The sequence below is a fragment of the Trachinotus anak genome, unplaced genomic scaffold (assembly GCF_046630095.1).
Source record: "Trachinotus anak isolate AG129_WGS33_773 ecotype Australia unplaced genomic scaffold, CSIRO_AGI_Tana_v1 ptg000016l, whole genome shotgun sequence".
In the NCBI taxonomy this organism is placed as follows: Eukaryota; Metazoa; Chordata; class Actinopteri; order Carangiformes; family Carangidae; genus Trachinotus; species Trachinotus anak.
The window spans coordinates 2,872,976-2,900,576 of NW_027273867.1; the positions used below are offsets into that span (position 1 = coordinate 2,872,976).

The 27,601-nt window shown below is 43.9% G+C and overlaps 2 protein-coding genes across 7 annotated transcripts in view; one reads left to right on the forward strand and one right to left on the reverse strand.

Moving 5' to 3' along the window:
- gabbr1b (gamma-aminobutyric acid (GABA) B receptor, 1b) overlaps positions 1–17,177 on the forward strand; it is a 146,272-nt gene extending 129,095 nt beyond the window's left edge. For 4 of the 6 annotated variants that reach the window (XM_071499911.1, XM_071499913.1, XM_071499915.1 and 1 more), the window contains 8 exons: positions 82–214; positions 2,167–2,283; positions 3,703–3,813; positions 4,371–4,464; positions 5,155–5,282; positions 11,314–11,442; positions 12,089–12,232; positions 13,025–17,177. In XM_071499911.1, coding sequence (XP_071356012.1) covers positions 82–214; positions 2,167–2,283; positions 3,703–3,813; positions 4,371–4,464; positions 5,155–5,282; positions 11,314–11,442; positions 12,089–12,232; positions 13,025–13,312 — 1,144 coding nt within the window. In that variant the 3' untranslated portion in view covers positions 13,313–17,177. Of the gene's footprint in view, positions 1–81; positions 215–2,166; positions 2,284–3,702; positions 3,814–4,370; positions 4,465–5,154; positions 5,283–5,725; positions 9,949–11,313; positions 11,443–12,088; positions 12,233–13,024 lie in introns of those variants that run through there. The other 2 variants (XM_071499912.1, XM_071499914.1) reach the window with 2 other exon arrangements.
- Positions 17,178–24,135: 6,958 nt separating this feature from the next.
- Positions 24,136–26,495, reverse strand: LOC139633970 (tumor necrosis factor-like). The gene is made up of 4 exons (XM_071500151.1): positions 26,267–26,495; positions 26,121–26,148; positions 25,837–25,893; positions 24,136–25,506 (listed from the first exon to the last, which is right to left on the reverse strand). Exons 1-4 carry the CDS (start codon positions 26,435–26,437, stop codon positions 25,037–25,039), a joined length of 726 nt encoding a protein of 241 aa, XP_071356252.1. The 5' UTR covers positions 26,438–26,495; the 3' UTR covers positions 24,136–25,036.
- Between the last annotated feature and the right edge of the window lie 1,106 nt (positions 26,496–27,601).

Consider the following 27,601-nt stretch of genomic DNA (forward strand, 5'->3'; position numbering starts at 1 on the left):
GTCGTGTGACAGCTGAAAGCAGTTGAAGTGTCAGTTAAAGCGTGAAAGCACACGACATGTCACCTTGTGCCTCTGCTCCAGGTACATCCAGAACTCTCAGCCCTACCTGAACAACATGACCGCAGTGGGCTGCATGATGGCTCTGGCTGCTGTCTTCCCTCTGGGCATCGACGGCCTCCACGTCCACAGGAGGCAGTTCCCTGTGGTCTGCCAGGTAGGTCCAGTCCAGACACACTGGTTCAGTCTCACACCTTAAACACCTTAAGTTTTCTACTTAAGTATAACACTTAAGGTTTTTACTTAAGGGTGTTGCACAGAATCTCTTAAAAGGTTTCCTTAGTTCAGGAAAAAGTTAGGAAATATACAGCAGTACAATTCTACTGTTTCTATGGAGACTGTTTGATTCCTGGCATGAGCTTGTGAAACCTGATGAGAAGATGGTAACATTAAGGAGAGAGCTTCTATCTCATCCTCATCTGGTCTTCACATTGTTCAGAGTTTAAACTCAGTGAGGGACCCGGCACTCTGCTGATCTGTGGACAGGAAACACGTCCATACAGAGCTGCAGGGACGTGACCAACCCTGAAGTCATCACCTGGCTCCCTCCACTAACAGCCAATAGGATTTCTCCGTTGTGTTTTGGATGAGTAGAGAAAATCAGCAACAGTTTCTGATGCTGACAGGTTTTGTTCAGCAGGATAATCTTCACTAATGACTCCACTTTATGATGTTTGAAGCCTAAATACAATCAGCAGCAGTAAAAAGCTCATGTTAGGCTATAAACCAACGACACCACGGTCACATGACTTCACCGTCACCACCACTAACCTTCAGCCTGTAGTTTGATTCAGCTCTGAGCTCTTCTACAAAAGCCTTTCCTCTGACAGAGTTAGTGACAGTTTGTAGAAACACAGCGAGGCTGTAAAGGTGGACTGGTGAGGAGATCGGTTTTCATGTTGGACTGATGACGTTTAACATCCCCAACAACCTCTGTCGTCTCATTTAGACACTTTTTTAACAGACGGAGAAGCTTCAAGAAATCAGGACTGAGGGATTTACTGAAAGATTTGATGTCAGAGAATCAAACCTGAAAATGTCTGAGCTGCTGTTAAACACAGACCTGATTTCAGCCCCAGGAGCAGGGGACAGGAAGTGATGACATGCAACTAGGTCAACTTTTCAGGTTTTGGGACTCACTGACCGGAGGAGCTGGGGGAGCACAGCTGTGGAAACTGGAGTGATCCGACTCTAGATGGTCGGACAAATCTTAAACTGACCTCACCTCTAAATATACTGTTTAGAGGTGTTGACAGTCTGTCAGCAAACTGACATGGCACAACCACCGTCTCCATGGCAGCTGATACACACTGTAAACGGAGGAGGCTGCTGGTTTGTGAAGTGAGAGAAAAGAGGTTCAGAGTAGATGTAAAGCTTCTTTAATCAGCGGAGGAACGAGTAAAGTCTGATGCTCTGTTTTTCAAGTTGTGTTATTGCAGCTGTTGTTGGCACAGCACCTTAAACCACCAATCACTGTTCAGTGTAAAGTTATCATCTGGAACGTCTCCTCATTAAATGTCTAAAATCAACCAGACGTCAGTTCTACATGTTGTTGAGTTATGTTCTTACATCATCACAAATGTTTCCACTGATTTTAATCATGGTAACGCTCCATTTCATTGGTCGTCTGTCAGTGACGTCATATCCGCTCTCCACATGTGTCAGACCTTGTGTTTGTTTGACAGAAACTCAAACTGACTTTGATCCAGTTTGAAGTCTCATGTTTCAGATCCTCTTTCTCCACCTCTGTGGTTTTCAGCTCTATATTTGAACCAGATGAAGGATTTTAGTGGATTAGTGGTTTGCACTAACACATCAGTTGTTGTTGGAAATTTACTTTGCAAACAAGTTGCTGTGTATTGCTGGCTCCACTCCCTCAGAGTCACACCAGATCCTCCGTCTTTCAACCCTCTCCGTGCTTTCGTTTAGCTCGTACCTGTCCTGGTGTCATCAGCTGTGCGATGCCTCAGAGGAGGAAGTTGAAGGTCATTTTTGAAAGGCTATTAAACGAGGCTGATGGTTAATGACTCGGGAGCTGCTGTGATTAATCTCTTTGATATGTTAGTCAGTTTAATTACCAAATCTTCCATCTCTTTTCTTCCCTGCTAGTTTCGCCTGTGGCTGCTGGGTCTGGGTTTCAGCCTCGCGTACGGCAGCATGTTCACCAAGATCTGGTGGGTCCACACCGTCTTCACCAAGAAGGACGAGAAGAAGGAGAAGAGGAAGGTAAAAGTAACAGGAATCTGAAGCTGACTCTGCTGACTCAGCTTTATGGGCCTTTCAGACAGAACACGGCGACGGCTCCACTGCACCTGAAACACATTATGGCCTCACAGAGCAGTCAAAGTTCAATTTGGCGCAGTGACAAAACGCTCGTGCAGACGAGGCATCCACCCAGGCACGGAGAGTCGACCTGAAGCTGTTGCTGTGGAAACAGCTTCACAAGCTGCTCTCTGTGCCTGAGGTCACTACAGCCTCTTCTTGCTGCTCACCTTCTTCCTCTTGTTAGCGGGGCTAATGCTAACGCTTCCCCCTGAGCACATGAAAGAAATATCTGTGTTAATGGAATGATAGACTCTAACCACAGCGGGAGCTTCCTGCTTGTTGGTGACGTGTCCTGTACAAGCTTGGAAAACTCCACCTATGTCTGCTCTGTCTCCACGACTCCCCAGGACAGTGAGCTGACCTGAGGGCAGCACAAATCACGTTCTGTCTGAAAGCCTCATTAGGGCTGGGGGGTCAGGGTGAGGGAGAAGGAGTCAGAAGCTGACAGGCAACTCAGACCACAGGTGAGATTAATGGTTTGCTTATTCTTATGAGAACGAGGGCCTCAGGGGTGAGGACCAAAAGGGTTGATTTGCAAATGTACGTCAGGTGAACTCACCTTCCTCAGGTGAAGAACAATCTGAGACTTTCCCGTGCAGGGCCTGGGGTAAGGGGGTCAAGTTCAGGAGGGGAAATCTTCTCCTTCTTCTTCTAACTGTAAGCTTCTTGGACTGGCTCTAAACATTAGCATGAATTCGTGGTCAGCTCCACTGTGCAGGTCCTGGCTGTTGCTTAGAGAACAGATACGATTCTGTGGGAATAAGGACGGAGCCTATTTAAAGTCCATGAGAAGTGGATGCTCAACTGTTGCCAAGCGACACTGGCTGTCGGAGGAGCGAGGTAGAGGCTGCAGGGTGAGGATGCTGCTGAGGCTGTCAGTGTGTGGATGAACAGTGCAGATCATGGTTTGGTAGCAGAGACAGATCAGATCCCACTGCCCCCTTTGTATCTGTTTCCAGCCCGAAAGCTTTGATCCAGTGAAATAATGCAACAAAATCAATAAGCACTTTACCGTGTTGGAACTGTTCCCACAAACTGTGTGTGTTTCTGAGGCTGAATACATGAAGGAAGAGCGCTGCTCCCGGTGCGCTCTCATCAGGATGGCCTGTTTGTCTCTCCTCCTGTCATGGCCCGGTGCTCTGAGGCCAGATCGGCTTGGCCTCACTTAGTGATGGATCATTGTTTTCTCGTTCAGCTTAGTCCAGTCTATTTATGGCTTCATAAATCCCACCCTCACAAAATCAGAAAGAGAGTATTTGTGCCTTTTTCCTGATCCCTCGCCGTGCCGCTGTAGTGACCACCACCCCTCCTGTTTCCCAGCAGCACCTGGAACCATGGAAACTTTACGCCACCGTCGGCGTTCTGCTCGGCATCGACATCCTGTCTCTCATGATCTGGCAGATTGTGGATCCTCTGCACATCACAGTGGAGGTATGATCATCCATTCATTGTTAACTCCCCCCTAGAGAATGCTCCTTATGTCATTAAACATGTCACCTGGTATAACATTAGATGAACTGGGAAGAAACTGACAAAACAATAAAACAAGTGAAGAAGACGATGTTACAGAAGCTTAAGGCTGTCAATATGAAAATGAAATCAAAGGGAAATTTACATTTCTCTGCACATGATGTATGAGACAATAAAAAAATGGCAACCTAAACATTTGAATTGGAAATTCAATTCCAAGTTACAAATCCAGTGTGAAAATTCATTTTTAAGTTTAAGTCATCTTGCAAATATTTCCCTTTTTTAAATAAATGTCAGAAGAGAGGCGCTGACCTGTTGTTACTAGAGCTCCAGAGAGAAGCCTCAGAGAGGAGATGTAAAACTACACTGAGACTTTTGGTTCTTAAAACCACAAATATATCTTCTGATGGAAATCAACACTTCAGATAAAACACAGGAGAACTTAAAATATGGGACCTTTAAAATGACTTGTTTGGTGTTGAAGTTGCACTGCTTCACTGTTTTTCACCTGTGTGCAGAAATTCACCAGAGAAGCCCCGAAAGGAGACCTGGACGTTTTGATTCAGCCTTTACTGGAGCACTGCAGCTCAGAGAAGATGAACACCTGGCTGGGTGAGTGGACCCCCGCCTGTTCCTCTGCACCTGACTTCCTGTGTAACACCACAGCAGTGGTTGTGCAGTGACTTTAAAAGGACTTTCTAAGTGAACTTTAAGTAGCTGCACAGGCTTCAGCTCAGGTGAACCACAGTGTCATTACAGGCCCTGCCTTTCTGCCTGTTCTATCAAACCAAACTGCATTCTGCCTTATTTTCAACTGATATAACTAATCTTGCTATTAACATAAGTTATTATGCAATATGACAAGCTAATAGCATAAATAATAGCCTATTGGTTAAGCCTCTGGAAATGCAGGCTCATAACAAGATGATGGAAACAACAAGTAAAGGAGACAAATTGTTCTCTATCACATACCTCTAACTTTCACAGCATGATGACAAGAAGTGACACAAACATCTGGCTAAAAGTTAGAGGGTTAGAGTAACAGGGCGTCCTGCCAGCCGAATGGGTGGAGCTCGTACCACATGGGCTCAAATGCCCTGAGCAGTGATTCTCTGTTTGGACTCCCAGCCGGACCATTTCCTGTCTGTCTCTACATCTAAGAGAGGAAGAAAATGGCCAAAAAATTAACTTAAAAACAAGAGTAACAGAGTAACAAACAGCAGCATTTGAAAAATGTAAAATCACTGCTACTGTGAGAACTTCACAGGGAGTCCTCACAGCTGCCATCTTGCCCCCCTGCAGGCGTGGTGTACGGTTATAAAGGTCTGCTGCTGCTGCTCGGCATCTTCCTGGCCTACGAGACCAAGTCCATCTCCACAGAGAAGATCAATGACCACCGTGCTGTGGGCATGGCCATCTACAATGTTGCTGTGAGTAAACTTAGCGTGTGTGTGTGTGTGTGTGTGTGTGTGTGTGTGTGTGTCATGTCGAAGAGAAAAATATGGCCGCAGCTGAAGGAGAGGTCACAGAATGACCAGCCCTCTAAAAACAACACAGGTGTGCCATATAAAACACCAATGATAATATCAATACATTTATTTAATGATTGGTAAGGAGATAGCGACTCTCCGGGACCACTCCTCCTGCCCTGCGTGGCCGTGGCAGTCGCTGCTGCTGCTGCCAGCTCTGTCTGTCGATGTAGTTTGCCCTAGATAACGACCATTAAGATTTCTCTTCATTATAAATTCATTTCTGATTTATTTTCAACAGAAACTGTCTCTCTTTTCTTAAGTTACAGTGTGTTGAGTTCTCTGGGCCACCGTGGAAATGGTTAAAAAATATGTTCACGATATCATGTCTGTGTCATTTTCAGGTTGAACCTAGACACTGAAACCATAGTGAAAGGTGCCAGTTCTATGTGATGTTGCTGGTGTGATGTCACTGTGACATCATCAAGTCTTAGATATTAGACAATGCTGCTGGAAGACCTTGATCCAGAGGCTGAGATATCCTGATCTTTACCAACTAGTATGGGTCAAGCTAAAGAAACACTGGATCAGACATGTCCCATAATCCTCTGCACATTAAAGGTCCATATTTTAACTTCTCCAGTGTTTTATCTGACGTGTTGATCTCCATCACAAGACATATTTGTGGTTTTAAGAACCAAAAACTATCACAGTGTAGTTTTATATCACCTCTCTCAGGCTTCTCTCTGGAGCTCTACTAACAACAGGTCAGGCAGCCAATCAGAAGAGAGGATCTGAGCCTCAGAACGGGACCTTTAAACCTGGTTTTAACCCAAACTAATTTTCCCATTTCACATTTTTTAAGATGGAATTATTACGTAGAATCATGCCCATGTGATGCAACCAAAATCATCTTGTCTTTATACCTAGAAAACTTGATGACATCATCAGGCTGTCTGTGTACATGGTGGACTGGTCCTTTAAAAGACCACTGCAGGGCACTCATGATTCTCCTGTAATATAAGCTGCACTGCATCCACTCATAAAACACTGAATATAAGTTTGACATCATTGTGGGGATGAAGGTTTGCTGCTGTGGGAGATGCAGAGAGACCTCTGCACCATCAACATGTATTTATACCTAGACTTGCTGCAAGATGACTTGCACAGCAGCATTCATTCACCACCATGGTACAAACTACTGCCACCAGACAGTGAATGCACCATTGCAGGGTAATTTGGGAAATAAATGTGAAAACCAAATGTTCCTGTGGACTGTGACTCTGTGACAGCCAGCCCGTCTATATATAGGCTCCGTATGAAAAGGCTGATCAGTGTGTGTTTGTAGCTGCAGCCAGATGTAATGTGTTTGTCAGGACCGTGCCTCTCTGCGGGCTCCGCGTTAGTCTGCAGACTTGGTCTTTCACTTCCAATCCTTCAGCAGCTCGGCCTCTCTCAGCAGGCGCGGCGACTTCTTCTGTGACCTCTCCTCCTTTGTTTCACGCTCTGCTGAGGCAGAGCACCGCCGCTCACCTCCAGCCCAATTTGTGGGCTTAAATGAGGGCAGAGCCGGCCGGTGGGCTCTGCAGCACAGCATGTGTGTGTCCTTAATGACAACGCCACCACATTCTCACATTGTGCATGAGGCTCTGCAGCATGGCCAGAAACCACAGAGACCTGAAGTGACAGGGCTATGGTGATGATGATGATGTGGCCTCATCATCAGGAATAAAGTCACATGTCAGAACTCCTCACAGACACATGTTCCACATCTTTGATCCATATACACACACATTCTTCTTCTTCTACCACTTCTGCAATTTCAAATAGCTCACATTAAAATTGCATCATTTTAGTGCACAAACTGACCACATCACAAAGCATCACAAAGCATCACTAGCAGTACTAGCATCACATAGCATCGCAGAGCATCACGTAGCATCACAGAGCATCACGTAGCATCACGTAGTATCATGTAGCATCAGACACATCATGTAGCATCACGTAGCATCACGTAGTATCAGACACATCACGTAGCATCACGCAGTATCATGTAGCATCACTGAACATCACATAGCATCACGTAGCATCACAGAACATCATGTAGCATCACGTAGTTTAGTTTTAGGATTTTTCAAACATTGAATCAGAATTAGCTTAAACATCACTGGTCTGGATTGTTTAAATGTGTCACTAATGTGTCACTCTGGTGCATCTACCAGGACGCACGAGTGGAAGGCACAGAGTGGAAGTTCAGCAGTATGTTTCATAAGAGACCGACCTCCTGTAAACAACGAGCCCACAGGTCCTCTCTCAGCAGTTTATTATGACCCATAGTTACTGTCACTACAGTGCTGATGTTTCCTGTTATTTCTTGTCCAGTGTAAAGAGCAACACAGTATATCTGTGATAAGTTAATACCGGCTCATGATATCAGCTGTCTGATTGATCAGTTGGGCTTCGAAGCACTATTTCTCGAATTCCTCAAAGCACAGGCAGAGGAGGTCTAACTGAGACCAGGTTTCTGGAGGGTATTTATCTGCCCGGTGTGAATAACTCTGACATCCTCCCCTCAGGTGTTCTTTAAAGGCAGCGCTGCTCCGTGTGTCTGTAATTGGCCGAACCCGTCGGCCCTGTCTCACAGTCAGATGAAGCTCAGCTCTTTAATGTGCGTTCAAGAACAAGACGCTCCTTCACTGACATTTCACTCGACAAATTGTAAAGTTTTCTGCTCTGCATGACAATTTAAAAGAGAGAGTGAGGCATCTGCGCTGCTGGTTTCAAATGCCAGTCATGCACACGCACACACACACACACACGCACACACAGACTCAAAGTGGCTTTTTAATCAACACCATCTCCAGGACAGCTGATTTTGTCATTTTTATTCCCGTTGTCGTATTTTAATTCATCTCAGAGGATTATCCATTATGCACTGAACCCAATTTAAGCCTAAAGTGAGTGGGTGAAATGCAAATTTTTACAGGGGAAAAAATGCCTGTGTTTTGTCTCTTCTTCCTGCTTTGGTCTGTCAGATTACCCTCCCTCTTTAAAACAAATTAGTTTGATCCCAGAGCTGCTGTCTGCATGTGTTGGTTCGCTCCAGGATATATTTCTGGGATCTGCTACATGTTCTGGATAAAAAAGATCTGGCTGTTTGCTCATTCTCGAACAGGAAATGGTCCATGATTAATTTCAGGGACTAGAGAATGTAGTTTCAGTAAAAACTGTATTGGAGTTGACATCAGGAAACAGAAGAAACCACAAACATCTGCATGGTTCAATACAATCAGAGGGAAATCACAGATAGATATGGGCTGGACGTCTGAAACTGAATTCACAGAAACCTGCTGCTGTGAGTCTCGACTTAGCTGAAATTTGAAAGCAAAAACATTCGAGTCTCAACTTTTCACCAGGTCACGTGTCTAAGAATAGTCATCACCAGGTCTGTTCTCATTTATGACTGACTCTGAACTTCACCTGGACTTGAAACCTGACTTAGACTTGTCCTGACTGACGTGGACCCGTCCCGATAGAGTGAAATCATGTGATGGGATAGAGATAAAAAAAAAGGTTTCTCTGTACCGGTGGTTGTCATCCTTTTACAACTCTGGCCACTGCAAAATCTCAAAAATGTTGGTGGCCCCCTGTAAAAATACGAAGGCCAGATAAAGCTTTCTCAGAACACTTTCTTTATGCCTCCACGCCAGCACCAGCCAGAGCCAGAGGCAGTTTGTTTTCAGGTTGTCCAGCTGTCCGTCAGCCTCTGGATCAGTCTGAGTCGCAGAGGGTTGTTGTTAACCAGCTGTCCACTCTGATTCTCCATGGATGTTATGTTTTAGCGCACAGTCAGACTGAGATAGAAACAATTATATGGTGTGGTCTGGATATCATTGCCCTATTATTGTTTGTTTTGTCTGTGAAAACAAGCCCATAGAGGCAAATTACAATATATATTATATATTCATCTTCTGAACACTGCAGATAACTGTTTCACTGATCAGGAGATTATTATTGTTTCAATTTTATTCACTGATGAAAAATGTAATACATTTAATCAGAGCTCTCATTTCCTAAGGTTCCTCTTTCTTTGGTTTTCAGGGTGAATTTTTTTTTTCATCACAGTTGTCCTTCATGAAATGAACACTGGTGTGGAAACAGTCACTCTCTGGCTGAGTGACAGAGGTTCAGTCTCCCTCAGGAGACCCCGCTGCACAGAAATGCCATTTGTTCCAGTGGTGTGGCTGAAATGAATTAGACGAGTTGTGTGTGAGCGGAGGCAGGATTGTGTTTGTGCATGGCTGTGTGTAAGTAATGACACAGCTGAGAGAGGGCGGCTGCTGCTTCTATCGCCGCTCTGGATGAGATTTTTCAGCTTCTGCTCAGAGATGACTGGCTGTTGATCAATAAACATCGATTTCCAGCTTCACCTCCACCTCTCTCCTGTTTCATCTGACGCTCCATCTCTGTGTCGCTCACCCCTCCCCTGTCTGATCCGTCTGATCCGTCTCCTCCCTGCATCATCTCCTCCTCTTGTTCCTGCCGCCTCTCTATCCTGTTCTGTTCCTCTGATTCTAATCAAGACACAAATGAAACCTGTGTTACGAACCAGAGTTCAAATGACATGAAACAAGTCGTCAGGTAAACAGTCTCATTCAGTAAATCAAAGTGCAGGTGGACGGAGAACGAAGAACGTGTGCTGAGTGTTGCTGAGAATGTTGAGTTGTGTGTTTCTGTCAGTAGCTGGAGGACCTTTAGTTCACGATCAGTGTCAGGTACGGTGGCCCTGAGAGCTCAACACACTGTGCAAACAGACAAAACACAAGCACATTCAGAAAACATCTTCATCAGTTGGACCATCAAGGATCAGTCCTGACAGCAGCGGCAACAGGTCTGAGTCTCTTTGGTGCAGGTCATCCTCTCGCTCTCTCTCTCTCTCTCTCTCTCTCTCTCTCTCTCTCTCTCTCTCTCTCTCTCTCTCTCCTGTCAATGTTAGAATAGATCATTTTTTTAAAAAGTGATGACACACTTGCACGGATGGATCATAACACAGTCACGTTCACCTGTTGTTCAGTGCTTTTAACTTCAGAAGTCACAAATCAGTGAACAGCTGCCTCCTGGGTGTTTTCTGAATGTGTGTGTTGAGCTCTCAGGGCCACCGTAGTCATGGTTCCTCTCTGTCAACACTTTACACTGGGACTGTTCATTCACTGGACGAGGTTCAAACTGACGAGGTGTTATTCTTCATGGCTGCGTCCTCCACAAACTGAACCTCATTAGCCTCCATTGTATTGGGCGGAGGCAGAAATCTCAGTTTGTAGGGTTAATAACACGACAGTGAGTAAATGTAAAATAAACAAAAACTAGAAATAAAGAAGAATTATGCTCAGGGTCTAAAATGAAACAGATGATCTTACAAGAAGACCCAGCAGAGGGCAGCATGATTCAGCTGAAGTCAGTGGAATGTTCGGCTGGACTGATGATTCTGTCTGGAGCTTTCACTTTAAATAACAAGTAACAAGGAGACGGGAGCAGCCAAACCATCAGATTATTCGGCTGTCTGCTGATTATTCTCTCCATCAGCCCATTAATGCTGCGGTGTGTCCAGAGGAAGATATTCAGTTCAGTTTCAGTTGTGTCTACAGTGTGTGTGCTCTGACAGACGTCCTGGGAGTGGAAGCCTGATGTTAGTGGGTTTCTTGTAAAAGAGGTTAAACACAAACACTTTTTATTTTCAACCCTGAATTTATGTCTTTAAATTCACTGGATAAACGCACAGTTATTTGGTACTAAAACAAGAGTTTTTCTATCTTTAACTGGAAGAAGGAGACATCAGCCAGGTACTGACGGGTCAGCTCACTCTGAGGAACCTGAACCTGCTCAGTTGTCCACAGGTTCTGGTTCTGGCTGAACCCACTGTCCCTCTTTGACTTGCAGCTCATGGTCACCGGACCTGTGTGTGGTTTCTTTCTCTGTCCACTGTCTCCCTCAGGTGTTGTGTATGATCACAGCGCCGGTCACCATGATCCTGTCCTCCCAGCAGGACGCCTCCTTCGCCTTCGCCTCCCTGGCCATCGTCTTCTCAGTCTACATCACACTGGTGGTTCTGTTCGTCCCCAAGGTAAAACCAGAGCGCCGTCGCCCTCTCATCATCTCCTCCCTGCAGATTACAGCAGCAGTTTAAGTGTCAGACGTAATGAATTGCCTTTCATCAGTGATCTAAGTCATCTGGGCTGCTGTAATATATCACATAATGACCTGTAGATTGGCCGCGCTGCGTCAGCATCGATCCCCGCTCAGGTCATCAGCAGCCTGCTCTGCTCTGTCAGCACCACAGTGTGTGTCTGTGTGTATTGGTCCACTCCTCTGGAGACCAGTTTGATTGGTCAGTGTTTTGCAGAGAGGAAAGTGGAAACACAATGATGCGTGATTCTGACACCATGAAGCTTTAACAGCCTTTTAGACTCTGAATCAGATAGAAGCTGTAAGCCGTCCTCGGGGTGATGACGGCTTACAGCCGTATCTATATATTTTGTACATTATTATATTGTTATTATCTTTCTAAATGTTTGTTATTGCAGTTTTTTGCAGCTTTCCTGTTCTCTGCACTGCCACTTTGCTGCTGTAACACTGTGAATTTCCCCACTGTGGGACTAATAAAATCTTATCTTATCTTATCTTATGTCTGTGGATTGCCCCATATTAAATGATAAAACTGACCCTGATGAACTCCTGTAGAGTAGTAAGAACTTGTGTGTGATCTACAGATGCGGCGTCTGATCACACGGGGTGAGTGGCAGTCGGACGCCCAGGAGACCATGAAGACCGGCTCGTCCACCAACAACAACGACGAGGAGAAGTCCAGACAGCTGGAGCGGGAGAACAAGGAGCTGCAGAAGATCATCCAGGAGGTCAGCGGCGTCTGCTTGTCTTGACCCTGGCCTCGGCCTGACCCTGAAGGCAGCACAAAGCTTTTAAATACAAGTCTTCAAAAATGTGACAGAGCAAAGGAAACATTTTTTTCCAGAGCTTTCAACCTCATCTCACAGTCTTCCTCAGCAGACAGAGTTTGCTCTGTCCATACTCACTTAACGTGATGACAGCTGAGGCATCTCCATGACAATGTTGCAAACGCTATCCACTGAGGAAGCCCATGAGATACGGCTGAAAGACATTTTTGTTTTTGTCAAACGTTCAAGGTGAAAAAAAAAACTTCACTTTGAGTTGGACACATTCAAATCCACTGATGTCTGTTGTTTGTGTGAAGGAAGAATCTCAGACAGCATAATGAAACTTCAGCATGTGTCTGGATCTTCGGCCCAAGTCTGGCCCATATGCTTATTCTCTGGTATTGACTGACAGCTGGAAGGTTTTCTCAGACAATCATGCTGTGTGTGGGCCAGATTCAGGCCGTGGAACCGGGCGTACGCTGGGCCAGAAGAAAACAAGCATGTGTCCCAAGTCTGGGCCAGATTTATTTTATCTCAGAATCTGGGTAAATGAAACCAGGACATGCATCCAGGAGATGAATGTGAGCAAATGTTTTCTTGTAATGTGCAGAAGCCACGTTTAACCTGACAGAAGTCTGGGAGCTTGCTCATCCCCATGGTTTAGTCTGTCCAGACAGCTGCTGATGAAACAGATGAAACAGTCTTAGAGGACGGAGCAGATGAGAGAGTCATTGTTTCTGTTTGTCTCTGCAGAAAGAGGAGCGCGTGTCGGAGCTGAGGAACCAGCTGTCAGAGCGACAGGCCCTGCGATCGAGGAGAAGAGCCTCCACTGTCACCAGCCACAACCACAGCCCCCCACCTCTCGCCATCCCCCACAGCGACCCCAGGTCCCTGGCCCCTCCTCCAGGATACCCCGCCCCCACTTCTGACCCGCACCCGGTCCCTCCTTCCTTCGCCAACTCGTCCAGCCTCTACCAGCCAGACAGCAAGATCAGCCGAAATAACTGCCACACCAGCCGCCTACAGCTGCTCTACAAGTGAGGTGGCGGGGACCAGTGGTGGGGGTGGGGGCAGTAATGACCATTATTAAGTTCAAACCCCAAAACTCACTCCACTGCTCAGCAGAGGCCAGAGGATGAACAGTGGGGGTTTACATCTCCACCTCTGTCAGATTTGATCAACGTTATTTTTCTTTTCTCTCAGAGAAAAAAAACTGTACATACATCATGTTTATGAGAAAATGTTGCATCTGTCATCAGCCAGTGGTTCATCACCAGAGTCTGAGAAGAACATGTTCGCTCAGTCAGGTTCTCCACATAGACTCTGCACAGAGTGATGGTGGCAGATTTACCATCAGAGTTCATGGTGAACGTCTTTCCCTTTAGACAACAGCAGCTTCTCGTTTTTGGCAGCTGAGATTAAATGTGTCGCTGGTAAATTCTATTCTGAGATTAATTTCCTGATCAAATTAGCATTAACGTTACATCCTGAGTTGGTTGAGAACCTGGTAAAAGGATCTTTATTACACCACATCCTGTAGATTATATTGTGCTGAAACACTGAAGCTTCAGTCAGTCTCCTGCCAACTGATGATCCATGGAGCAGACGTGGAAATAAAGGAGCTCGTTAGCCTGAGGATTACAGAGCAGTGTGACACAGAAAATGAAACCAAGTCGGTTGATCAGCTGATAAAATCTTTAGCCACATTTGTCATTGTAGCCGCCAAAATAAACTAAAAATGAGAAACCGCTTTTGTTTCCTGGTGTGAAATCAAGGACCCGTTGCTTCAGTCTGCAGAGGCTCAGTGGAGATATTCATCTCATCTGTTCCTTACAGCAATGTCTGTGCCATGCAGTGTTTTAAGAGGCTGGACAAACACAGATTTCCTGACAAGTGCTGACACTTTGGTGACAGACTGACTCACTGTATTCATGACATGATGAGCTTTGTCAGTGTGTCTCAGTGTCAGTGTCTGACGGTGGTTTTACATTATTACTGGTCTCCATTCAAAGAGACTGATGAGTCATTGTACATAGTGTGTGTGTTCATGATAAACCCCGTCACTGTGGCTGAACCCAGGCCTTTGGATTCAGGGCTGAGGAGAAAGAGAAGCTGCTTTCGTCTGTCAGGTATTTCAAAACATTCACTGAAACATTTTTATGTGTTTGAAGTTCTGTCTGGGTGTTTCATTTTCCTCTGCACAAGACGGATAAACACCAGAGACTCAGTCCACTGGTCCAGCTGTCAGCTGATGAGGCTTAGAGTTGGTTTGTAACATTTGTTTTACAGAAGCGTCTTTTTATGTCTAAATGAATAGAGGTACCTCGCTGCACGATGCTGCATGTGAGAAACATTTGAAACGTCGCAGTACAGAGCAGTCAGCTGATTCGTGAGGTTTGTACCCAGTTTACTGCAGGCTGGATCGAACAGTAGGTGCACAGAGTCACAGTACATCTGTTTCAGTTTCTGTGACAGTACCTGACTGACCTCAAACAAAGCTGGTTTCTACAGTTCTCAGAGATAATTCAAGCACATCAGTCCAGTCCTGCCCACAGTCAGCCGGTGAAAACAAGGACCAGGACCCTGTTTCGATCTATCAGGGAGATATGTGGCTCCTTGAGGGACTCCACAGTTTAAGTCAAGCTGACCCTCCTGGAAGTCAAACTGAAACACGAGCAGCTCCACTGTCTCTGTTTTTTGTTTTTCATGTCTGACTCTTTTGCCACAAGTGTTCGTACTTCATCATCATCATCATCTTCAAGTTCAGTTTGTTTCAACACCTCACTCGTTTCATCCACAGCTAGAAACAAACACTTTCTGTTTTTTTTTCTTGAAGACAGAGCGTCGGGCTGGCATTAGATTTCCTCTGTGCAGATTCACTTCCCATATTAACTCTGCAGCTCTCTGCAGACTAACAGGAAGAATTCCTGATTCTACGGTTTCAGTGGGAAGGTTTTTGTGGCAGAAAGTGAAACCACTGCTTGACTTCTGTTTAACTAATATTAATGTTCACAGGGACAGAGATAGCACCATGGGCTTTTTGGTTTCTGAGTTTCATGTGATGCGTTTAATAAATGGAACTTGTGTTATAGCAACTAGGGCTGCAGTTGAATGGTCAAAAAAAGACATATCCTATCTCCTTTCTTAACCACTTTTCATTTGACCTTAATGGAAAAAAACATCATGAGGTCAAGGAAAGATGTGAAGGAGAGGTGATAAGGACTTAGGAAAAGAGAATCCGACACTAGACTACACTCTATAAATGTTGTTGCAAGGAACTGTGGGGCAGCATTATCTCCCGTCCTTTTGTAAATGGTGGTCAGGTGTATCCTGTAAAGGAGCTCAGCAGCTGGAGCCCTGGACCAGGACCAGCTCTTATCATGGCCGCCACAGATACCTCAGGTCATTTCACTCAGTTTGACCGCAGCCCTGGTCTGTTCTGTTTCAGTCATGAAGAAACAAACACTGATCTAAACTCCACTTCAAGCTCAGAGAAAAGAAAGAAACACATAAATCAGTAGAATAAAATAAAGCCATCTTCTTCAGTGGGGCTGTGGAGATGCAGTATTTCAGCGCTGAACTGAAGCCGTGGTGCTCAGACAGATGCTGGGTGTAAATCAGCAGCAGTGACTGGTCCAGTTTCACTCCTCTAAAGTGTCTGCTAATTCTGACCTTACATTTCCTTCTGCTGCCCCTTCACATTAAAAGCATGCAGGGTGGCTTTTATTGTGTAACCAACGTCTTTATTAAAACACATAGACTTTGTTTGGCTGCAGCTGCTCTTCTCTTACACTGCAACTAGCGAAGTAGCTTCTCAACAAGTGTTTGCTATAGTGTTAAACCACACGTACTGTGCCCATGGCGACCATGGGTGTCACCATAGCAACCAGGATGGAAATCTGTAGGTTGTTCAACCAACATATTCTCCAAACTAAGCATTTGTCACCCTCACAGAAGGATCATACAGACAGATCAGAGCTCTGAGATCTGCTCCGTTTAGGATTTGTCAGGATTCAGGCTCAGAACAGTTCAGTTCAGTTCAGTTCAGTTCAGTAACAGTTAAAGGAAACTAACAGTGACTGTGAGAAGGAAACAGGAAACAAGCTGCAGCCTCCCCCTTCTTCACCTTTGGTCCTGACACAGTCAATATTCACTCAGCTAGAAGAGGTTTTAATCACTTCATCATTAACTCAGTTTATTGTCAGGCATTTGTGCTAATGCTAATGCTAAAGCCGTTGCTTTTCCTGTGAGGGCAGCCGTAGATACTAGAGTCGTTGTGATTCGGGTGGACTGACCCTTTAATGACCAAGCTGACATGTCAGACCTGGCTCTGTACAGGACAGTCTGAGCTGTGACACTGGACAGGGATGAATGTACCTGCTCAGCTGTGTGAGATGCTGCTGGCAGCTCAGGATTAACTGTCCCACTGCACCAGTACAGGGTCCAGCTTCTCATTTTAATGTCCTGATGTGTTTCCACTGTCTTAAACTCATGACATATTGTGTGCTCTCTAGTCTCGACTCCCGGTTTGGCCTCATGTCTTCTCTGTGTGGTAGCAGTGTGTGGTTAATTTGAGTTCTCTGACTTGACTAATCTCTCCAGTGTGAGGCGCAGATGTATAAACTGTGAAAACATTGTGACCACGTGTAAATATCTGCTGTAGGTTTGTCTGTAATGATGTATTTTACCTGTTGATCTGAGCAGTGAAGATGTCAGTGATGCTGATAGTGCACACACAGACTGTAAATAATGAAGATGTAAATAATGAGGACATTCAGCTTTACATATACAAGCTGTATTTCATGTGGTACAGTCATCAAAGTATATTTCTACATGCCGTAATACTGGATATCAGAGATGATTTGAAATGCAAGAATGAAAATAAAACTGGTTGTTTTTCTCAAAATATTGTCCATGTTGAATGTAGATGACGTTTAGCAGCACAGTCACTTGGTCAGACCATGTACCCCACTGACTTTGACCTCTGACTTTTCATCCACTGCCATCAGCAGGTCACTGAAATATCTCAACATCTGATTGATGGATTTACACAATGTTTGTTCTTTGTTTCCCAGAAACTGTAGCTCATGAAGCTTTGAGCCACTTTTCACTGGAAGCAGTTTAACTAGAGCAAAGCTGCAGCAAGCTACTCAGCGTGAGCACCTCACACATGAAGAGTTTTCACATCAACAAACTTCTGTCATCAGCGTTTGGTTGGGATACCTTGGTACTTAAAAAACAAGCTACTGTAAGAACATGATGTTGAAAATAGATACATTATCTGAATGCTACTGGGAAATGTAGCTCTGGTTCTATGACGGTGGATATGTTGCAACATTCAAGAACTTGTAGAATACGATGAGAGAACTTGTAGAATATGATTGGAGAACTTGTAGAATACGATGGGTGAACTTGTAGAATACGATGAGAGAACTTGTAGAATATGATTGGAGAACTTGTAGAATACGATGAGAGAACTTGTAGAATACGATGGGTGAACTTGTAGAATACGATGGGTGAACTTGTAGAATACAATGGGTGAACTTGTAGAATACGATGGGTGAACTTGTAGAATACGATGAGAGAACTTGTAGAATACGATGGGTGAACTTGTAGAATACGATGGGTGAACTTGTAGAATACGATGAGAGAACTTGTAGAATACGATGGGTGAACTTGTAGAATACGATGAGAGAACTTGTAGAATACGATGGGTGAACTTGTAGAATACGATGGGTGAACTTGTAGAATACGATGAGAGAACTTGTAGAATACGATGGGTGAACTTGTAGAATACGATGGGTGAACTTGTAGAATACGATGAGAGAACTTGTAGAATAAAATAGGAGAACTTGTAGAATATGATGGGAGAACTTGTAGAATAGAAGAACTGCTACATGATAAGAAATGTGAGGGTTTGGTCAAGCTGGAGCTGGAGAGTTCTCCACCTCAGAAAAGCCAGACTAATATTGGCTGTAGTCCATGGTTGGACAAGGAAAGAAATTCAGCCTTGGACATGGATACTGACAGAGATGGTAAACGCTTTAAAATCACTTGAAACAGTTGGATGTTTTGGGGATTTGAGCCAGTCGTCCTCATGTCCAGTCCTCCTGTGCTCTGGTCTTATCTCTTTCTTTGTTTGAGGTCTTTGTAGATGAAAACTTCTTCACGTACAAAATAGATGTTTGCTTCTATATAATTGTTTAAAATCTCATATATATATATATATATATATATATATATATATATATGTGTGTGTGATCTTTAAACATCAGCATGTTATGTCGTCATTGTGAGCATGTTAGCATGCTGACATTAGCATTTACTTCACACAGCTATGCGACTGTAGCCTCTTGTTATAATGGTTAGTTGCATTACAGAAACAGAAAACAGTGCTGGGAGAGTTCAAACCCTCTGTTACCTATGGAGCAAATCACACTGTGAAGGAAAGAACTGAGGAGTTTCACTGGGTCTTCCTCAGGTTGTGGTTGTGGTTGGGGAGGTGCTGCACCGACACAGGCTGCATCGTTTGCACTGCAATGAGAATGTGGCTGTGACAGTACAGTTTTCATATGAATCAGTTTCACAAGTAAATGCAGATCCAGTAGAACTTGTTTCACACATTTGAGTGTTTTGTTGCAAATTGAAAATCAGTTTGATTATTTTATGTTAGTTTACATGTTACACCATGATGTTCAAACTGCACACCATTCTTAGAATATTGTGTAGTGATTTCAAACATATCTTCTTTACCAAGTCTTAACCAACACGTACAAAGCCAATATCTTCAATACAATGTTTACCTATTAATAACATCCTAATTTCCCACTTCATTAATTGTTTATTTACCCAGTTGCTAGGCTGTGACTATAAAACTATAAAACAGCCTGTGTTGGTGTGGAACTTGTCGATTGCCTGATATATTTCTCTGTCATGTAAGCAGCCAGAGATGTGTTGTGTTATTCAGTGGGACTGAATGAAAATGTGAGCAGCAGCCAAAGCAACTATACAATATATAATACATATGATGTTTGTAATGTTCCTGTTATTTTTCTCTGTCATCAGATTTTACTTAGAGCAGTCACAGTGTCTGTGTGACGATCATTACAGAGACTGTGGACGTGGCTCTGGAGCAGACAGGACAGCAGGCTGCAGGCTGGAGGACTGTGAACACATGAACAGAACACAGACATTGTACTGAGCCTCAGACACACAACACCTGGCTTTGAAATGCACACCCCTCTTTAAGCCATGACAGTTTACTGCCATCTTAGTCCCAGTTGGTTACATATTACCACATGCTAGTGCTAAGCTAGCCCTGGAGGGACTGCAGTCGATGACACCACTGTGGTGAGACCTATACCTCACAATGAGGAGAAACAATACAGGGAGGAAGTCCAATATCTGTCTGAGTGATGTACAGACAATAATCTGGTCCCAAACACCACAAAAAAACCAGGGAGATCATTGTGGACTTTAGGAGACCCAGGAAGACCACACACCCCCCTCTCCACATAACAAAAGATCTAACATCCCTGAACACCTCCCACAATGTGAAGAAAACTCAACAGAGGCTTTTCTTTCTCAGAGACTCAAACAGGCCAAACTCCCCAGTCAGCTGGTAAACTTTTACAGATGCACCATAGACAGGATCCTCTGACACCCTGTGCTATCCCAGCTGCAACTCAAGCTGCAGGGACCAAACCTGATGACCCATGTTCTGCCAGCATGACAGTGGCCCCCGGCGCTGCTTGTGGTGTCACTGAGTACTTGGCTTCAGGTTGTCACGTCTCCCTATCAATGTACACTGAGGTCATGTGACTGTGGAGGAAACAGTCAGGACTCCTGGTCTTCTCTGGTCTTCGAGTAGTTCTTGCAGAGCTTTGAGGTGTGTTTGGGTCATTGGGTCATTATCCTGCTGCAGCGTGGTGAAAACCAGAGGCTGGAGCATGTCTCTGAAGAATGAAGTGAATAAATGAATTTATTTGATGATTATGAAAAATTATAAAAACACTGCACTGCAGTCATTACTTAGATCAAAAATCTAAGGATGAAAACACAAAAGAAATAAAAAACTGAAGAAAAAAAACAAAAAACTTTGAACTCCAGTGAAAGTGAGAAGAACTGAAGTCAGAGAACAGAGAGACAGCTTTTCTTGGTAAGAGTGTTTGCAGCCATATTTCCATCTGATAAGCATCTGTCTGAAATGAAGCCGTGGTTTTGATGATAAAATCTGGTGACTGCTAATTTCATTTTATCTTTCCTGAGAGTAGGGTTATCTGTTATCTCATAGCTCTACTTACATGTTGAAGTTTCTCACTAACAGTGTTCTCAACCACTATTTTATGTGCTACCTTTCAAACAGAATCATCGTACAAAAATAAAATATGATGTGGTGGCTACTTTTAACTCATTTGTATGTCATAGAAAAAAATAAAGGGCCCAGTATACAACCCTGTGGTACCCCACATCCTGTGATTCATGATTCCAAAAACATCCCATTTATTACACTGAGTGTGAGCGTGACTGGTTATTTGTTTCTATTTGTCAGTCCTGTGATTGACTGCTGACCTGTCCAGGGTGTACTCCACCTCTCACACAATGCCAGCTAGGATAAGCTGCAGCCCCCCCGCGACCCTCAAAGGAGAAGTCGAAGAACGGATGTGTCTGATACTTAAAAGTCATCAATAGATTACTGCACAGGCCCTCTGTTTGTATAATATTATTATCATGTTATCATTGTTATTACTGTTATTATTGTACTATCTGTGTACATGTCCGTGTAAATATGTGATTAGATAACATTCTGCTATTTTCACTGTTATTATAAAGTTCATCACATTGTTGCTATATTATTATTATTATTATTATTATTATTATTATTATTATTGTATACACACCTAATTTCTCACCTTATATACACTTTGTCTATTATGTTTTATGATCACAGTGTTTTCTGTGCCACTTTGTTACATTTTCTCACCAATACAAAAAGAAGAAAACAACTAGTAAAGGATGTAAAACCACAAAGACACAAAATGACATAAAACAACCACAAAGTGAGACATAATGAATGTGTAAAATTTACATAAAGACACAAAACGATCACATTAAATACAAACTCAACCAGACATAAAATACCCAGGAGATACATGACGAGTGAGGTGTGAAATAACCCCAACCACTGCAAAACAACCACAAAAAAAATGTCACAGGTGAACAAAGGAAACAAAGACACTAGATCCGAATGCAGAGTCAACAAATGAAATATCCATTTCTTCTTCTTTTTCATCTTACACACAGAAATGTGCACAACTGGGTAGTGCAATAGATAAGCTCTCAGGTGATTTTTTTTCATTCGATTATATATGAAAAAAGAAAATGAAATAATGGTACGAGAGACACTTTCCACTGCTGGAGTGTGGTGCTGCTACACAGACTAGTCGTGGAGAAGCAGTGGGATTACCATATCACCAGGGAGTTCCCCTGCTTCCTTCCCCTCAGTGTAGCTGTTGAGGAAGTGTTACTCCACTGGAAACTTTCTCACTGCCCTGAATTAACTGCTGTGTGAATGAGTAAGTGTACAGTTCCAGCAAAGTCATGGTATCTTATGTAATATCAAGGCTTTAACTGTGCAGTGGCACTGATGACAACTGCAGCCATGCTCTGTCAGCTTTTTTTTATACAGTAACAAATCCTCCGCTGTTGTTTCATGACTAAATATTTACCAGCTATAGTAGTAGTAAGTCTTTGTCAGGGCCATCACCAGGAAAGTAGTAGTTACTACTACCTTATTACATCAATACTCAGTGGTTACTACTACATCATTACATCAGTACCCAGAGCAGCTTGGTCTGGATTCTCTACCGTACAGCCCAGCTCAGTGGAGCTGCAGTGATGGTCGTCCTTCATCTCCACACAGGACCTTTGGAGCTCAGAGACCATCAGGGTCTAGGACTCATTCTCCCTGACGTCTCAGTTAGTCCAGGCCCAGGTATTGAAGAGTCCTGGTTGTTCCAGACTTCTTCACGTCAGAATGATGGAGACCACTGAGCTCTTGAACCTTCACTGAGCCTCGACACAGTCCTGTCTCTGAGCTCTGCAGCAGCTCCCTCCTCCTCATGGTTTCTGCTCTGATCTGCATCGTCAGCTGTGACACCTGGTATAGATATAGACCCCTTTTTCCACCCCCCCCCCCCCCCCCCCCCCCCCCCCCCCCCCCCCCAAGTAGGATCTGGCCTTTAAGGCCTGAAATAGTTGTGGATTGTTGTCTGCTCACCTATTCAGTGATGACACGTTTAGGTCATTCTCTTCCTTGTGTCCAAAACTCTACTTCTGTTATTTTAGCTTGGGAATTGGATCTAGGTGATAAAATGTCACATGACCTGTGGGACACCTCTCTAGCCCTAATCCATTCTTCAGCTTCATCTTCATCTGTGAAACACAATCTGATACAATTTAAAGCATTTAATCAATTACATTCTTCTAATGGTCTGTTTGTCCAGAGTGTCCTGGATCATCATATCCCAGACTCCCTGGGTCATATGTTCTGGTCTTGCCAATCCCTGACTGGTCATTGATTTTTGAATGTACCGCTGGCTTTTGGGCCAACTAAGGAGCGCAACTGGGAGGGGAGGGAGGGAGGGAGGATGATGATGATTATCTGAAAGAGAAGTTTTGGTTTCAGGTTTATTCCTCACCATATTTAGTGGCTGCTGCTGCTGCCTCTTACTCATCAAAGGTTTGATGAGTAAGAGTGAGCAGTTAACAACCACAGCTCACTGTGATAAGCTGACACACCTGTGAGGTGAACAAACACACCCCTATTGTCACTCAGAGCGTCTTTCAGTCTGACGCTTTATCTCCTGTCTAGTCTTCCTGTCCACTTGTCCCTCGGGGTGTTCCTTTCTCGCTCTTTACCGTTGCTACCTGGTAAATCATCTGTTGAGCCTTCTCAGCTTCAGCATTTCAGTTTTTGCCTTCCTGTCCTTGCCGCTATGAGTTTGGTTGCCTGCTCTGACCACCTGCCTCTTGCCAAACCCTACTTCAACCAACAATCCAGTAAACTTTGCTTTAACCTTACCTGCTCTGTCTTTCAGTCAAGCATTCCTTGCTTTACTGATACATTATAATGTGGTCTGGTCTGTATGGATCCACTCAACCCAGATCTTCTTCCCCAGGAGTCATGGCTCCAGCATCACAAGTCAGTGGGACTGGTGAACATGTTGTATTATACTATACTGTCACAGGTTTAGGATTTCTGGACCCAAATGCAGAGACCGGAGGAGGCTGGGGTGGATGCATTGGTCAACAAAACACAGGAATATGACACAGGAAAGTGGTGTTCGATTGCCATGTGAAAGTAGCAGCTTATGTTGTTTCTTTTATCCATGACAGTTCATGGTTATTATTGTAACCATGACACATAGAGGTGCTTTCTATGACACTGCTATGGGTCGTATCAGAGGGTTGGTGATTGCTCAGGTTGGGTTGATCACAGCCAAGGTAAGTAATTTCAAAGTAAAACAGGAAATAAACCAATGTCAAACAAAGAGAGTCCAGAAACGGTCTCTAATGGGGCAGATCGTGGCAGATATTATTGGGAATAATATGGGTGAACGGACATATGCAAACATCAAAACGAGTGCAGTTAAAGGAAATGTGCACAGTAAGAGGATGTAACCTGTTCCCTGTGGTTGACAGGTTCTCCACAGTGCATTTATTGCGTTAATGCTGCCGCTTCCTGCCCACCAGCATCAGTGTAGTCTCACTGATGTTTTATTTCTGTCTTTCTTTTTTACATTTTCTTAGTTCAACATTCAAGGTCTCATATAGTGAACACAGCCCATGCAGATGCACTTTTATGATTTTTATTATTAACAAATTATCTGTTCCAGTGAAAAATACAATAAATTATAAATAAGTCATAAATATTTCAGTTTTTTAAAAAACACATGAAAAAACACAGAGAAATAAATAAATAAATAAAACATTGTTTTGATTAAATATATACTATCATAGTTTCACAAGAATAAATAAATACATATTATCGTTACATTCATCCAAAGATTGAGACCAAGCATTTGAGTGTAGTAAAGGCCCATGGTCATAGCAACAGGTAACAGCTTGATAAACAACTTTAAATAATAACTTTAGTTTTGTGTCTGTACTGAAAGTTGCATTGACTGTTTAGTGCAGTGCAAAAATTCAACATCACCTTCAACAGTATGAAGAGACCAGGGCTGCAGGCCTCACAGTGGAGCCATATTCTTCATGTGTTGTTATATGTTCTAGTAGCTGAAGTTCTGTATGTTATGTTATGTGAAGTTGTGGGTTTTATATGTTTAGCTAGGAGTCCCCTGGTCAAAAAGATTTAATGGCCTTAGCTAGAAGGCTCTAGGGCAAAAAGATTTAGGGGTCGTGTCTAGGGGTTTCTAGGTCAAAAGGTCTAGGTGTGGATGACTCACCCATCTTATGTAATGAAGCCCTTTTTCTATAATTTAGGAACCATATGTTTTACCTTAGGTTCATGAAAACAACCAGCCTATATAGACGGGGAGTTAGAGCAGTTATTCAGAGGAGATTCATATTGGCTCTGACTCCTCTCTCAGGCAATCGCGAATGCTTGATTTGATGCTGGACTTCTTTGTAATAAACCTTTTTATACACAAGCAAGACGGTGTCAGCTGAGTTTTCTTCATCATCATCACATCGTCGCTATTTAAGAAACAACAATATTCACCTGCAGTCCTCAGTCACCTGTCCTCACAGTGCAAACACACCAAAGAACGTCTTCCCTGACTCATCCTCCAAGTCTTCCAGCATCCTCTTCTCCATTACCGTCTTCAGCCGGTCGTCCTTCCTCAGGTTGAACACAGCCCCCATGTACACAGCAGTGTACCAGTTCCCATCATCATCCCTGTCGTCACCGGCTGTCTTTTGGCAGGCAGTTCGGACAGAGTGCATGATGGTATGGTAGGACCTCTTTTTGTTGTCACTTTCGTACGAGCTGGACCAGCGCTGCACAGTGTGGCTCAAGTGGACCATGGACCCCGGGGTGGTGTTGTCAGGGTCGTTGCAACTTACCCGGAAAGATGCCTGGCTGTAAACAAAGTAGAGGCCTTGTTGAGGGATCACGATCTCGTTGTTGTCAAGCTTCAGATCTCCTTGAGAGTGCGACTGGTCCACGTTATCCTTCCATTCCACTGAGTTGCTGATACTATCATTGAATTTACCTGGTGAAGAACATAAAGAGATGGTGACGGAGGTGATCATGAATTTCTGTTGAGGCGAGTTGGGAGAGACTAGAGTAGCCCTTTTTGGTCCTAAATAGCCCCTAGAACCCCAGGAACATCCTCAAACAGTCGTTGAATGTCCTCAATAACCCGTAGAACTCAAGGACCACTAACCCTGACCCTGACTGCTTCCAAAACCTTTGGTTCAGAACCACCGGACTAAGAAAACCAAAGACAGAAAATACAACTGCCATCACTTTTCTGATCTATGTTTCACATAATCGCAGGTATTGTTTATTCTCTGATGCTGAATACATTACTGGATTTTACCTTCTAAATGAATAGCCGCTCTACCGTCAGAAATTTGCCTCAAGCTGTGACGAAGAGCTGGAAAGAAGAGAAGACAGAGGATTATACCACAGCAGCTCCACATGGTGACTTTCTTAGTATTAGAACAAGATTCTGAGCAAGAGTCACACTGTTATGTTGGTTTGTCACCAGCTAAAGACAAACTGATGAAATAAGTTAATCATCATTCATTAGATGGCTGCATCAGACTCAAAGCTGTCAGTGCAGCACTGAACTCTTGAGAGAATTGAGGGTAAAGTTCTCACCAAAATTGTTTTCATCTTGTCTCGGGCCCTGTTCAACAAGAGAGGAATAAAGACATGTTATAGGACAACTGGGTTCAGGTGAGTCAGGCGTCTGGCTATGAGACACTTCAGTCATTCACAGACTAATTTAAGAAATTTGTTCCCACCTTGGTGTGTGTGTTAAAGATGAGGACAGCGGCGGCGGCGGCAGCAAGGCAGAGTGTGAACACCAGCAGGGCCGTGGTTAGTTTTGAGTTGTGTTTGACACCCTGCGTGGTTTGTTTCCTGGCCTCTGTGTCGACAGTGGCATCCAGCTGCACTTTACATTCACCCTCCATCGTTTCTGTCACTTCAGCCTCTCTGAGAGCGTTGCTTCTTCTTCTGCTGCGCTTGGGTTTGTTCGCTCTTTTTAAAAACAGTTTCCTCCTAGAGGGAAACTCCAGTGATGTCACCCAATGTACAACCCCCACACACTCCCACAAATGGCATCTATATGACTGTGTAGACACACATAGCAATGTAGAAACCCCTGTTACACCTCAGTGCACAAACACAAACACACACAAACAAACAGGTCAACAGATACTCACATACAGACAGGGATACACACATAGTGCCACATGCTCTTAAACACACACACACACACACACTCACATCCTGTTGTACACAAAAACTACAAGAACAAACAAACGAAACAAACCTAGTCCACTTTGACACAGTAAAAAGCATATTTTAGCAACATCATATCAGCTGTTGTGATGCGTTGTGATGCTCAGGTCATCTCTGTGTGAGTCAAATATATGGAAGCCACGTCAAAGTGTGGGGTAACAAGCCGCAGCCACACATCACTCAGTTAGCCGTGCTGCATAGTGTTGGTGTGAACTTCAATTCAACTTGTGTCACTTCCCTTTTATTTAAAGATAGACAGAGGGCCCATCATTTTCTGCTTTAATAATGATGTCTCATATTTTCTGTTGGCATCAAGGTGATTGTTTTATTCAGCAGCTGTTCTGGAGCTTTCAGTCTCATTGTATGATCCTCATCAGCAGGTGGACTTTTCTCAGTTGTTCAGGTTTTTTCATTTATCATTTTCGGGAACTGAATGTCTTCATGGTGACAGAGTTTCCTATTGGGCATGATGTGCTTTTACTGGGCTCTGACAGGCAGTTAGCTGGTCTTTCCACCATCACAGGTAACCCACAGGAACAGCCTCCTACAGCTGTTGTCATAACAGTGAACAAAACAAGCCGTCACGAGGATCCATCATCACACCTCAGTCTGAAGTCAAGTCGATTTTTTACCAGTTTTTATCGCTCCTTGGTTTCATGAACAACAAAGAAAACAAACGTTAATCGCCTAATGGCAGAAATCCTGGATCTGGATCAGCACCAAAGTCTAACCCTGGTTTTTCTATCCCACCACGAGATCAAAAATCCAAACCGTCCTGGTAGAAGACAAGATTTAATCCTGAGAGACCGTCCTGTAAAAAACGCTGTATTTAC

Coding starts and splice junctions, on each gene's coding strand:
- LOC139633970 (XM_071500151.1), bottom strand. CDS start 26,437: ATGGAGGGTGAATGTAAAGTGCAGCTGGATGCCACTGTCGACACAGAG. Junction 26,149..26,266: donor TCTTTAACACACACACCAAG/GTGGGAACAAAT, acceptor CTTGTTGAACAG/GGCCCGAGACAAGATGAAAA. Junction 25,507..25,836: donor AGCGGCTATTCATTTAGAAG/GTAAAATCCAGT, acceptor GTTCTTCACCAG/GTAAATTCAATGATAGTATC.